This window comes from Rhineura floridana, chromosome 4, assembly GCF_030035675.1.
Source record: "Rhineura floridana isolate rRhiFlo1 chromosome 4, rRhiFlo1.hap2, whole genome shotgun sequence".
NCBI classification, from domain to species: Eukaryota; Metazoa; Chordata; class Lepidosauria; order Squamata; family Rhineuridae; genus Rhineura; species Rhineura floridana.
Genome location: NC_084483.1, coordinates 196,397,310 through 196,411,125, shown reverse-complemented (window position 1 = coordinate 196,411,125; position 13,816 = coordinate 196,397,310). Strand labels below are relative to the sequence as shown.

The 13,816-nt window shown below is 44.9% G+C and overlaps 2 protein-coding genes across 8 annotated transcripts in view; one reads left to right on the top strand and one right to left on the bottom strand.

Annotated features, from left to right (window-relative positions):
* Positions 1–2,164: 2,164 nt before the first annotated feature.
* Positions 2,165–12,155, bottom strand: RPS27A (ribosomal protein S27a). Its single transcript, XM_061625751.1, has 6 exons — positions 12,049–12,155; positions 11,840–11,919; positions 5,800–5,854; positions 4,081–4,166; positions 2,880–3,011; positions 2,165–2,353 (listed from the first exon to the last, which is right to left on the bottom strand). Exons 2-6 carry the CDS (start codon positions 11,885–11,887, stop codon positions 2,204–2,206), a joined length of 471 nt encoding a protein of 156 aa, XP_061481735.1. The 5' UTR covers positions 11,888–11,919; positions 12,049–12,155; the 3' UTR covers positions 2,165–2,203.
* Positions 12,068–13,816, top strand: part of CLHC1 (clathrin heavy chain linker domain containing 1) — a 45,421-nt gene continuing 43,672 nt past the window's right edge. Inside the window, exons 1-2 of one of the 7 annotated variants that reach the window (XM_061625749.1) lie at positions 12,365–12,469; positions 13,558–13,594. The gene's annotated coding sequence lies outside the window, so the exon portion shown is untranslated. The other 6 variants (XM_061625745.1, XM_061625744.1, XM_061625742.1 and 3 more) reach the window with 6 other exon arrangements.

Sequence of the window (13,816 nt, the reverse complement as noted above, 5' to 3'; positions counted from 1 at the left end):
CCTGACTACCTCCAGCCTCTGAGCGTGTCGTCCACCGCTTCCGCTGTCCTTCTGTTTGGATGACAACGGAGGGGCTTGGAACAGATCCCAGCTACCTCCTTCTCTAAGAAGCAGTGGAGAGCCTCAAGGACTCTCAGTGAACTTCCTCCTCAAATTAAGAGAAGGAAAACACTTTTCTCCTCCCCCCCCCCCGTCTGACAAAACACTGACGGTCGGAGTAAGTAATAGAGAAAAATCTTTAGAAGAAAAAAACTCTATAGAACACTTTGTCACCCCCACGACCCTGAAGCATACAGGATGACTCTGTTAACTTGCTAGAGGCAGAGTCTAGACTGGCAGTTAGAGGGTGGTTCCCTCCCCCTTATGGATGACCACCAACTGACACTTTGTTTCAGTTTGACCCTGCCTGCAGGAGGAGTTAACCCATTTCTGTATGCTCCACGACCCACTGACCGAGAAAGACAAATAATTGGGTGAACAGATTAAACCAAAACTGTCACTAGAAGCTAAAATGATGAAAAGACAATACAGTAGGGCTCTGCTTTTTGGCATTCCGTTAATACGGTGCCAGCAGGGCGATCAGCTGGAGCTCCCTGCACTCCAGCTGATCATGCTGGAGATCAGCTGTAACGTGCTACAGCTGATCTCTTCTTGCATGATTAGACTCCCCCGCTTGAGCTGATTGCGCCAGAGGCGGTGGTCAGACTCCCACACTCCAGCTGATCACGCCCGAGAAGGGGAAGATCTGATCTTCTCTGGTGCGATCAGCGGGTTAGGTTCCAGCTTTCAGCTACAGCTGATCCACTTTCCGGCAGGTGTCTGGAACCTAACCTGCCGTATGAGTAGGGCCTGCTGTAATGCTGGATAAAACAGAGGAAGACCAAACAAGGGATGGATTGATTCCATAAAGCTAGACCTGAACTTACAAGATCTGAACAGGGTAGTTCATGACAGATGCTGTTGGAGGTCACCGATTCATAGGGCCGCCATAAATCATACTCGACTTGAAGGCACATCACCACCACCACCACTGTGGCTGTAGGAGACTTTTTGTCCATGGTCCAATGACCTCCCATCTGGACTACTGTGATATACTGTGTGGGGCTGCCCTTGAAGATAGTTTAGAGGCTGCAACTAGTGTAGAATGCGGCTGCCAGGCTGGCAAGTGAGACGGCCCAATGGGACCATGTATCACCGGTCCTGAAAGCACTGCACTGGCTGCTAGTGAGCTACTGAGACCAATTAAAAATACAAAGCCCTAAATGACTTGGGATCCAAGTACCAAAAAGAGCACTTTCCCCAGTACCAACCATTTCAGACACTATGACTGACAATGAGGCATCACTGGTGGCCACTACTAGGGGATGGCTGGTTTATACTCTCCCATGACGGCCTTCTCAATGGCAGTTTCTAGCTTGTGGAATGCCCTCCCTGGTAAGGTGTATCTGTTTCTCTCATGATTGACTTTCTGGAGAAATTGCAGTTTACTCAGGCATTTGATGGCTGAAAGATACTGCTCTTAGCAACCTGAAATCATTGGCTGAGAAAATGTGATTATTTTTAACCTTTTTAATGAAGAGCATGTTGCACTGGGCTGTTAGGAAGAAGAGCAGGATATAAATTGAATAAATAAAAAGGCAAGAACATTTATGGAAACCGCATTGAATTTCAGTGCAGAATTCTGTTGCCTTTTACAAATAGCTCTGTTTATATCCCCTTCTGTGATCTAAAGTGGAAGCCCCATGAACACTACTTACATGTTTTCCACATAAAATGGCCATTTATGTCGTCACATTAAATGGAGGCTTATCACCCATTTACACTGGTATAAATGAAAGGTAACATACTGCCTCATATTTGGATCGGAACAAGCATTTTATAAGAACACAGATGAGACTCAAAGTGAACAAAATAAAGAGTATTTGCACTAGTGGAGAGTTGGACAGAGAACTAGTTGTCAAGTTACCTCAACAGTGATGAATTGCTTCATCCCATGTACCCTAACAGATCTGTCATGACAGTTTCCCACATAGGTATTATCCCTCCCATTAGCAGTACTCTTGAGTAGCCCATATTCTTCCACCATTTTTCTCCATCTCAATCAACTTAGCAAATGTTTTACAGCCCTTTCTTTAGTGCACTTAGATAACCAGAGAAACACAGCAAAATGTAAAGGTTTTTTTTATTATTACAATAGACACATTTACTTGTCTTCTGGTTTGTTGAAGCAGTATGTCAAACAGCACTTGCCACAATAATGTCTGTCAAAGTGGCTAGCCATGAACACTCCAGCCCCACATTCCTCAGAGGGACATTCTCGCCGCAGGCGGCTGATTTTGCCATTCTCATCCACCTGCAAGAACAAAAAGCTCTAAATCAGGCTGCGTTATTTTCCTCCTCCCTCGCAAAAGACAAGTATGAAGTCATAACCACCACAGACTAATTTTTAGAGAAACCAACTCATCATTTGAGTTTATGCTGTCTACCCTTACAAGATTTAAAGCAGGGTGGCTGTGTCTGGTAAGGCTTTCAATTCAAGAAAATGACTTCAGTTACTTAAGTCCCCAATGCCAACAATTAAGTATAACTAAATACCCTAACTAGTACCCTAGTACCCTAATACCCTAACCAGTAGTATTAATCAGTTGTACTCATGCAGTCTATATAATCATGTATAAACATATTTTCCAACAGAAGGGACAGGTTACTATTGTCATCTGAAAGAGACTTGGGTTCATGCTGGCTGTCTAAGCTAAATGCAAAAGCAACCTTCCAGAGAATCCGTATCTACCAAGAACTTGCAGGGAGTTTATTACTGCTGACCCAGTATGTCAATGCCTACTACTATACTCAAAGTCTTGTACTGAAGTTGCTCTTACCTTGTAGTACTTAAGGACAGCGAGCTTCACCTTCTTTCTCTTATGCTTGTTCTTCTTAGGAGTGGTGTAAGACTTCTTCTTTCTCTTCTTTGCTCCACCACGAAGTCTCAGCACCAGGTGAAGGGTAGACTCCTATTAAGAAAGGAGGCAAAGGGCACAGACTTTAACAATTGTGTGGTGATGCAACAGCTAGTGCCAGGATGGATGCCGCAAACCAAAATATGGTTCTCTGCTCAATGAAGCTTAGTGAACGGTCTTGGCCATGTCACTCAGCCTATCCTATCCCACAATACTATGTGGATAAGCACATCACTCTGAGCACTTTCAATTTTAAGGAAGGGCAAGATATGAGTAATGTAATACTAAACACAAGCAGCACATAACTAGTACTTGGCTGATGCACTAAATAAACTGGAAATAATTTCAATGACTGGTAAATACAACTGAAATCATTGGGGTTGTAGCCAGTAGCGTTGTGTTGCTCAGCTGCTGGCAAGGCTTCCATCAGCACAACAGGGAGAGAAGCAATTTCCCCTCCTTCCTGCAAGCTCTACACACACACACACATTCTGTGAACCGCTATAGGATCCTTGGATGGAAAGCAGTCTATAAATGATTTTCATAAATAGAGGGTACACCAAGCCTTCAAAGTAGATTTAAGGAGAAACTGCTGAAAACTGCTTCTCTTGCCGCTCTACTGATGGAAGATTTATTGTCAGCTGAGCAACACTGCTGCATGCAACCCACTGTGCTTTTCAAATCTCATGAATGTAAACTCATCTCAGATTTAATGAAGTCAATCCATGTTCTGACATTTGCTACCCAGGGCTCCCTCTGGGAGGAAAGACAGGATATAAATTTAATAATATTTAAGTTCAGTATATTCAGAGTTGCTATACTCTGTGTTCATATAATTATGTAAGTGTCAAACATGCAATAAGTTCTGTGTGTACCTTCAAATGATCAACAACGTTAGATACCAGAAGGAAAAAACCATTTTTCATGAAGTCTCCACCTTTAGCAGAGTCTCCCCCATGGCCAATGGCTATATGTTATTAACAAGGAATATGTGGGACCAATCAATGGCCCCTCCAGCAGTCACCACCATTCATTTATCTTGTCTACCAGAAGCAAAACGATTCATCCTACTGGTGCAAGTTTACAGTATGCACTTGCATTTTATGGTTTTGCAAGTAGATACCTTTTGAATGTTGTAATCTGACAGAGTACGTCCATCTTCCAACTGTTTTCCAGCAAAAATCAGTCGCTGTTGATCAGGAGGAATTCCTAGTAGAGAAAAATGGTAATGATTCACTGATCCAATTATTTATAAGAACATTTTCAGATCAAGCCAAAAAAGGCCCAAGATAGACTACATTAAAATCAATGAAAGATTTAAACAAACAAAAATTTAAAACCAAGGAGAACTGAGAATTAAAAACTTCGAAGTCCTAATTGAAGAGCAGTAAAAGTCAGTCAAAATAGCCATCAGGGATGGGACCAGCCACAGAAAAGGCCCTGTGTTTCCACAACTGAACCTCTTTTTTTAGTGGGACATGAAGCATAGGCTCCCAAAATGAACATCCATGAACATTTTCTAACTATCAGGTTACTATACTTCTACTGTAGCAATTACATTGTTTAGGAAAACTTGTCAAACCAACACCAAACTCCGAGATGTCTGGTTTAATATATCCAGATTGGGATGATTTTCAGTTCCAGTTAGGAGATGCCTAACCCCATGCAGATGAGAACCAGTATGGCACAGTGGTTAATAATGTTATTACCTTATTATTTAATGTTTGTAAATTGTATTGTTTTTATTTATATATATTTCTATATTTGTATTTATTTTTTTGTAAATAAAAACCTTGAGGGCCTTTTGGCCAAAAGATGGGATAGAAATAAATAAATAAAAAATCAGAACCCAGAGTACATGAATAGCATATCCCTTACACTTTAGCACTAAATCTCACTAGTTTTTTTTCTTTACCTAGTTTTTGTTCTTTCAGCTTGCCTTACTCTTTATCTTAAAATGGTACTTCTCATGAATACAGCCCTCCCAAAACGGGTTCAGAAGAGGGCGACAAGGATGATAGCCGATACGGAGAACAAGTCTTATGAGGAAAGGTTGAAGGAACTTGGCATGTTCAGTCTGGTGAAGAGAAGGCTGAGGTGTGACATGATTGCACTCTTTAAGTACCTGAAGGGCTGTCACAAAGAGGAGGGTACAGATTTGTTCTCTGCTGCCCCAGAGGGTAGGACTAGGTCTAATGGTTTTAAGTTGCAGAAGCGTAGATTCAGATTGGACATTAGAAGGAACTTCTCGACAGTAAGGGCAGTTCGGCAATGGAACCGACTGCCTAGGGAGGTGGTGGGATCCCCTTCGCTGGATGTCTTCAAGCAGAGGCTGGACAGCTATCTGCGGGAGATGCTCTAGCTGTGGATTTCCTGCTATGAGCAGGGGGTTGGACTCGATGGCCTACAAGGCCCCTTCCAACTCTATGATTCTATGCAAACAGTGGTTGTAGGACCTAACCTACCCCACTCTCTCTCTCAAAAAAGCACTCATTTCCATCCTTTTTTGGGAGTCTCTTAAATCATTTTCATTCCAGAACATGATCCATATCTTTTACCAGAAGACTACAAGCTACATCCAGCTGTAGAGTCCCACTTGCACAAGTTACTTCCCCTTGGTCTCCTTCCCCCCTAAGCAGCCACCCTAAATTCGATCTGGGGTTTGGGACCCTTTGGAGCATACTGAGAACATGGGGGGCTGCAGGAAGGAAACAGAGGGAAAATCTCATAACACCTACTGACGTGATCTTGCCCAATGCTTCCTTTTTTAGTAAGGAAGCTTTACTCCATGGTGGAAGAATTTTAAAAACACATGAGTTCCAAAACAAAAGTAACACCCCACCTTCCTTATCCTGGATCTTGGCTTTGACATTTTCTATAGTATCAGACGGTTCAACCTGTTATAAAAAGAAGTCACAATTGAAATGCTCGGTAGCCTCAAAAGTTATATATTCATACTGCTCCTATCCAGATATTGTACAGCAGCACAGACATGTTAGCTCAGTAACTTTCTGTATTAACTTAGAAGTGTAGAATACCACTTCTTGCAGTACACATAACTCTGGGCTCAGAAAAGGTGGCTATAGCCCAGTCTCTCTAATAGAGATCAAGTCAAAATTGTAGCCCAGTCCTACGTGTATTTTATTCAGAAGTAACCCACTATGTAACAATCATGACCAGAGATGTGTTAAAAAATATTGTATTACATAAATAGTACATCCCTATTAAACCAAAAAGGGGGCTCACATGCTCAATAACACATAACACCCACAGGGACAGACAGACATGGGCAAGCAAATGATGGAAACAGGCCAACCACCAAATTCTAGTTATATTTCCTGTACCAAGATCCCTTAAAACATTTTCCAATCCTGCTCTTGTGCTTTTCACAGCAGCTTAACATAGAGCACCCTAGCAAGGGAGCCTGCTCCACGAGCTAGAGGGAGCCCCAGCTGACGAAGCATCAAGGCGAGTTAAGCAGCAGAGCAAGTTCGGCAGCAGGGCGAGGAGGCCAGGCCCCCCACTCTGCCGTCTGTTCCCTGACCTCAACTAAACCGCAGTCTCCAACCCATTGACGTAATAAACCTTAAACAAAACTATGCAGGTAAGAAGCCAGCAGGAGTGTGGGGGCTTTCCAGTGTTTTGCACCGCCTGCAGCATGTACGACTATCTGCCTGTTGGACAGAAGTCGTGGGTGTGCTCTCGGTGCAATGAGCTCCTGGCTCTCCGGGAACGACTTCATTTCCTTGAGGCCAAGGTGGCGGACCTGGAAAAGCTGAGAGAGGCAGAGAGGTGTGTGGAGGAGGCCTTCAGGGACGTTATAGCTGTGTCCCACTCCAACGATGATAGCTCTCCTGCTATCATGGACAACGATGGTCTTGGGGAAGGAGAGCATCCAGCTGAGGAAGAGGGAAACGATCCCTTAGAAGGGACCCATTCCTTGGGGGATGAGCAGCTATCCTCTCGTGCCGAGGATATATCTCCAGGGGATGGAGGGATCCTTGTAGTGGGTGATTCGATCATTAGGAACATAGACAGTGGGGTGTGTGATGGGCGTGTAGACCGCAAGGTGTTTTGCCTGCCTGGTGCGAAGGTTGCGGATATCGCCCGTCGTTTAGATAGTTTGGTAGACAGTGCTGGGAAGGAGTCAGTGGTCGTGGTGCACGTTGGCACCAACGACATGGGGAAATGCAGCCGTGAGGTCCTGGAAGCAAAATTTAGGTTGCTAGGTAGGATGCTGAAAGCCAGGACCTCCAAGGTGGCTTTCTCTGAAATGCTACCGGTTCCACGCGCAGGACCAGCCAGACAGGCCCAGCTTCGCAGTCTCAATGCGTGGATGAGACGATGGTGTTGGGTGGAAGGGTTTGGATTTGTTAGGCACTGGGGAACATTTTGGGACAAGCCGGGCCTATACAAAAGGGACGGGCTACACTTGAACCAGAATGGAACCAGACTGCTGGCACTTAAAATTAAAAAGGTGGCAGAGCAGCTTTTAAACTGACTGAGGGGGGAAACCCGACAGGAGCTGAGAAAGGTCCGGTTCGGAATAAACCTCCCCCCTGGGATAAAAACCAAAGAAATGAGGAAATTTTAAAAGGGGTAGGCCTAGAAGTAGGCATTGTGAGAGCAGGGGCACAGGATATAAATTCAGAAGAGCAAAATTACCACAGGCCAAACCACAAGCGCCAAAGACACTTGAAGAGAGACACTGCTTACAAGTGCCTGTACGCTAATGCTAGGAGGCTGCGAACCAAGATGGGAGAACTGGAGTGCTTGGTCTTAGAGGAGAGCATTCATATAGTGAGCATAACGGACACCTGGTGGAATGGAGAAAACCAGTGGGATACGGTTATCCCTGGATATAAACTATATCGGAAGGACAGGGAAGGACGTATTGGTGGCGGAGTCGCTCTATACGTGAAAGAAGGCATTGAATCCAGCAAGCTCAAAACCCCAAAAGAGGCAGACTCCTCCACAGAATCGTTGTGGGTGGTGATACCATGCCCCAGGAGGGACTTAATACTGGGAACGATCTATCGTCCCCCTGATCAAAATGCTCAGGGAGACCTTGAGATGAGATATGAAATCGAGGAAGCATCCAAACTAGGAAATGTGGTAGTAATGGGTGACTTCAACTACCCGGACATAGACTGGCTGCATATGTGTTCCAGTCATGACAAAGAAACAAAGTTTCTAGATATTCTAAATGACTATTCCCTAGACCAGTTGGTCATGGAACCGACCAGAGGGACGGCAACCCTGGACTTAATCCTCAGTGGGGACCGGGACCTGGTGCGAGATGTAAGTGTTGGTTAACCGATTGGGAGCAGTGACCACAGTGCTATTAAATTAAACATACATGTAACTGGCCAATTGCCAAGAAAATCCAACACGGTCACATATGACTTCAAAAGAGGAAACTTCACAAAAATGAGGGGATTGGTAAAAAGAAAGCTGAAAAACAAAGTCCAGAGGGTCACATCACTCGAAAATGCTTGGAAGTTGTTTAAAAACACTCTATTAGAAGCTCAACTGGAGTGCATACCGCAGATCAGAAAAGGTACCGCCAGGGCCAAGAAGATGCCAGCATGGTTAACGAGCAAAGTCAAGGAAGCTCTTAGAGGCAAAAAGTCTTCCTTCAGAAAATGGAAGTCTTGTCCGAATGAAGAAAATAAAAAAGAACACAAACTCTGGCAAAAGAAATGCAAGAAGACAATAAGGGATGCTAAAAAGAATTTGAGGAGCACATTGCTAAGAACATAAAAACCAACAACAAAAAATTCTATAAATACATTCAAAGCAGGAGACCATCTAGGGAGACAATTGGACCCTTGGATGATAAGGGAGTCAAAGGTGTACTAAAGAACGATAAGGAGATTGCAGAGAAGCTAAATGAATTCTTTGCATCTGTCTTCACAGTGGAAGATATAGGGCAGATCCCTGAACCTGAACTAACATTTGCAGGAAGGGATTCTGAGGAACTGAGACAAATAGTGGTAACGAGAGAGGAAGTTCTAAGCTTAATGGACAATATAAAAACTGACAAATCACCGGGCCCGGATGGCATCCACCCGAGAGTTCTCAAAGAACTCAAAGGTGAAATTGCTGATCTGCTAACTAAAATATGTAACTTGTCCCTCGGGTCCTGCCTGAGGACTGGAAAGTGGCAAATGTAACGCCAATCTTCAAAAAGGGATCCAGAGGGGATCCCGGAAATTACAGGCCAGTTAGCTTAACTTCTGTCCCTGGAAAACTGGTAGAAAGTATGATTAAAGCTAGATTAACTAAGCACATAGAAGAACAAGCCTTGCTGAAGCAGAGCCAGCATGGCTTCTGCAAGGGAAAGTCCTGTCTCAGTAACCTATTAGAATTCTTTGAGAGTGTCAACAAGCATATAGATAGAGGTGATCCAGTGGACATAGTGTACTTAGACTTTCAAAAAGCGTTTGACAAGGTACCTCACCAAAGGCTTCTGAGGAAGCTTAGCAGTCATGGAATAAGAGGAGAGGTCCTTTTGTGGATAAGGAATTGGTTAAGAAGCAGAAAGCAGAGAGTAGGAATAAACGGACAGTTCTCCCAATGGAGGGCTGTAGAAAGTGGAGTCCCTCAAGGATCGGTATTGGGACCTGTACTTTTCAACTTGTTCATTAATGACCTAGAATTAGGAGTGAGCAGTGAAGTGGCCAAGTTTGCTGATGACACTAAATTGTTCAGGATTGTTAAAACAAAAAGGGATTGCGAAGAGCTCCAAAAAGATCTCTCCAAACTGAGTGAATGGGCAGAAAAATGGCAAATGCAATTCAATATAAACAAGTGTAAAATTATGCATATTGGAGCAAAAAATCTTAATTTCACATATACGCTCATGGGGTCTGAACTGGCGGTGACCAACCAGGAGAGAGACCTCGGGGTTGTAGTGGACAGCACGATGAAAATGTCGACCCAGTGTGCGGCAGCTGTGAAAAAGGCAAATTCCATGCTAGCGATAATTAGGAAAGGTATTGAAAATAAAACAGCCGATATCATAATGCCGTTGTATAAATCTATGGTGCGGCCGCATTTGGAATACTGTGTACAGTTCTGGTCGCCTCATCTCAAAAAGGATATTATAGAGTTGGAAAAGGTTCAGAAGAGGGCAACCAGAATGATCAAGGGGATGGAGCGACTCCCTTACGAGGAAAGGTTGCAGCATTTGGGGCTTTTTAGTTTAGAGAAAAGGCGGGTCAGAGGAGACATGATAGAAGTGTATAAAATTATGCATGGCATTGAGAAAGTGGATAGAGAAAAGTTCTTCTCCGTCTCATAATACTAGAACTCGTGGACATTCAAAGAAGCTGAATGTTGGAAGATTCAGGACAGACAAAAGGAAGTACTTCTTTACTCAGCGCATAGTTAAACTATGGAATTTGCTCCCACAAGATGCAGTAATGGCCACCAGCTTGGATGGCTTTAAAAGAAGATTAGACAAATTCATGGAGGACAGGGCTATCAATGGCTACTAGCCATGATGGCTGTGCTCTGCCACCCTAGTCAGAGGCAGCATGCTTCTGAAAACCAGTTTCCGGAAGCCTCAGGAGGGGAGAGTGTTCTTGCACTCGGGTCCTGCTTGCGGGCTTCCCCCAGGCACCTGGTTGGCCACTGTGAGAACAGGATGCTGGACTAGATGGGCTACTGGCCTGATCCAGCAGGCTCTTCTTATGTTCTTATGTTCTTAGCAGAAAACTGTTTTCTCAGGACAGAAATGAAATGACAAAAAAATTATTGATGCTAAAGGCACAGGAGCAAAGTGAACATTAACAATTCTGTTATTTAAACCTCTCTACGTCCTCTTTTACAATATACTGTAAAGCCACAACACATAATAACTAGGAGTTCCTGGCTACTGCCAGGCAGGCATGGAAAGAGCCTCGGGCCTGGCTCTCAATTCTTTCTAACCTTTCAGCAACAGCTAAGTGTGGCAGCAAAGAAGGCAGAGTTAGAACATTCTGCTGCCTGGGTTTTTTTTTTTTCAAACTAATGAACAGTATATTTATTGTGGGATATTTGGGAGGAGGGACAAGGGGGAGACACAGGTCACTACTAAACTAAACTGGAATTTGCTGCCAGATATGGTAATAGCCCTTATTCTCCAAAAAAATTACCTAATCCCCTTTTAAAGCCACCTAAATTGGTGGCTATCAATGGCTACTCACCCTAATGCCAATACACCACCTCAACTATCAGAGGCAACATGACTCTGAATACTAGGTGTTAGGGAGCATCATGTCCTGCTTGAGGGCTTCCCACAGGTGTCAGGTTCGCAGCTGCAGGAAAACAGGATGCTGGCCTAGAAAGGCCTTTAGTCTGATCCAGCAGGGCTGCTCTTAAGCTCTTAATCATTGGCTCTGTAGTTTACTAAAAGCAGTATAGTAAAAGCAAGAACACACTGTGATCCACCTTTAGGCTTTCTGTTTTTAAAGAGGTGGGGCGGTGAAGACACACACAAACTCACAACATGCAGCTGTGGCACTCGCATGGTCTTTTCAAACGCCCTCCATAATACGCCTAGCACCCTAGAGAAAGTAAGCCTAGCTCTACGCGACCACAGCGGCGTGCTTGCTTTCCCCTCTGCTTCCCTTTCTGTCACCCTTTCATTGCAGAAGTTTAGCCTGCCGAGGCAGAGGCTTCTCTATCTTTTTCTTCTGGTCACTGTGCAAGACGCCATTTTCACTGAGGGAATAAGCCCACGCCGACACCCCGAAGGAGGAAAGGGATAAGGGGCTGGAGAAAGCCAATGGGTACGAACGAAGAGCATTAGGGTAGAGGCCCGCAGATCAACCGCCCTGCCTTCAACCTCACGCCTGCCTCTCCCTTTTCTCTCTTTGTCTCTCCCTCCCCCTCACCTCGAGGGTGATGGTTTTCCCCGTCAGGGTTTTCACGAAGATCTGCATGGCGGCGACGGGGCCGTTGGCGACGGTTGCACCTGAGGAAAGTAACAAGAGCGAAAAATAAAGCGCGCGCCTGAGGCCAATAGCCTCGCCTCACCTCACCGAAGAAGGATTAGGGATGTGGGGGGAAAGGAAGAGAGGCTCGCAACGCAGCAGGCACTCACCAACAACCTGCTCCCAGAATGGCGGACACCGGAAAGAGACTCCGCTCCGCCACGCACGGGGTTTCCAAGGCTGGTAGAGAAAAAGGAAGGAGGGAGGGGCGTGGAGCCGGCTGAAGGACTACAACTCCCGGCGTGCGCCGCCGCCAGGAAAGCCCAGAATGGCATGATGGGAGCGGTAGTTTGAAGGGAGAGGCGGTGCGTGGTGGTGGCGTCGCGGTGTCGACGCTGACAGTGCGGTTAATCCGGTTGAGAAAGGATCATTGGGAGTTGTATGCTGAAGATGAAGTAGAGGGCGCTATAAAGGAGAGGTGGGGAAACTACACTTCCCATCATGTACCGGTCCGAATCCGTTTTTTCTCCCGTCCTCCTTCTTGCTCCGTGATTTAGCTCAGCTTGGTTACCACCAACAGTTAGCTGTTGGGTGAGTCTACAGTACAGTATTCGAGTAAAGAGTAGTCAGTATTCTCAGCGGCGTCTGTTGAGGTAAAAAGGACCCCTCGTTGTAACAGCCTTTAGACCTCAGTAGCTAACTGCGGGAGGCAGAAGGGAAAAAACTCATTTCCATAGTAATTCTCAGGCATCAATTTCCTTCTCTCCTCTTATATCTAAACCAGGCCTGAACTTACAAGATCTGAGCAGGGTGGTTCATGACAGATGCTATTGGAGGTCGCTGATTCATAGGGTCGCCATAAGTCGTAATCGACTTGAAGGCACATAACAACAACAAATATATCTAGGGCTGCCATCCGATTAAAGAAGTCTTAATCAGATTTATTTATTTGAAGCCCTTTTACACCTGCCCTTTAGCCACAAAAAGGCTCTCAGTTATAAGAGGATCCCTTTCTAGGCCCACAATCTGGGAAGATGTGACACATGAGGAAAAAGGACTGGGGAGGGAGGAGGAAAAAAGGCAAGCTGAAGCACAAGTTCTTAAAGTCATCTCAGTTGTCAGTGACAGTTCTGGCTGTCCTGCTCTTGATAAATATCAGGCCCACCCTCATATGTAGGAGTAGCTCTGGTGACAGCATCCAGGCCAGGAGGACAGGGCAGCTCCTATTTGACTCCCTTGAAACTCTTTTCCTGTCAGGTCAGATCTAGCAGGCTGGAGAAGGACAGGTGCCAACTTCAAAGTCAGGTGGAGAGGGCAGATGCTGCTACACTGCTGCTTCCCTCAGACAGGTGATACAATGGCAAATAGAGTTTTAGTCAATCGATTGGCTTGTTGGCTAAATGTGCATAAATTTGTTTGAACACAGTGGATTCTAAAGAAAGAAAATGCTTTCTTTCATTTTATGTGTAGAATGATGTATATTTGTGTTGCAGCAAGCACCATCTTAGAAGACAGGACTGAAGCCCTCTTCTAAGATGGCCTCCTGCAGGGTTTTTTTTATAGTCCCACTGTTGGATAGGGTTTTTTTCTTATGTTCTTGCATTTTCTAAAATTGTGGATGGATTAATGAAGGCCACCTTTTCAGTTGACTGAAATGTTTTTTGTTCTGTGCATTTAAGCAATCGGCAGTGGGATCTTAAGCATGTCTCCTCAGACGTAAGTCCTATTGAATTTAATGGGGGTTCCTCCCAGGTAAAAGAGATCAGAATTACAGCATTAATGATTTAACGCTGTTGCTCTAGTTATATCAAATTGTAAGTGGTTCAAGCTGAGGTAGGGAAGTCTTCTGGAATATTTCCAAAACGGGGTGGGGAACCTGTGGCCCTCCAGATGTTGCTGGACCACAGTGCTCATTGTCTGTGACTGGGCTGATGGGAA

Excerpts from the sequence above, each read along its gene's own strand:
- RPS27A (XM_061625751.1), bottom strand. The coding sequence starts at position 11,887 with ATGCAGATCTTCGTGAAAACCCTGACGGGGAAAACCATCACCCTCGAG. Across the intron at positions 4,167-5,799 it reads CAAGATCCAGGATAAGGAAG|GAATTCCTCCTGATCAACAG; the intron begins GTGGGGTGTTAC and ends TTTCTCTACTAG. Across the intron at positions 3,012-4,080 it reads CAGATTACAACATTCAAAAG|GAGTCTACCCTTCACCTGGT; the intron begins GTATCTACTTGC and ends CTTTCTTAATAG.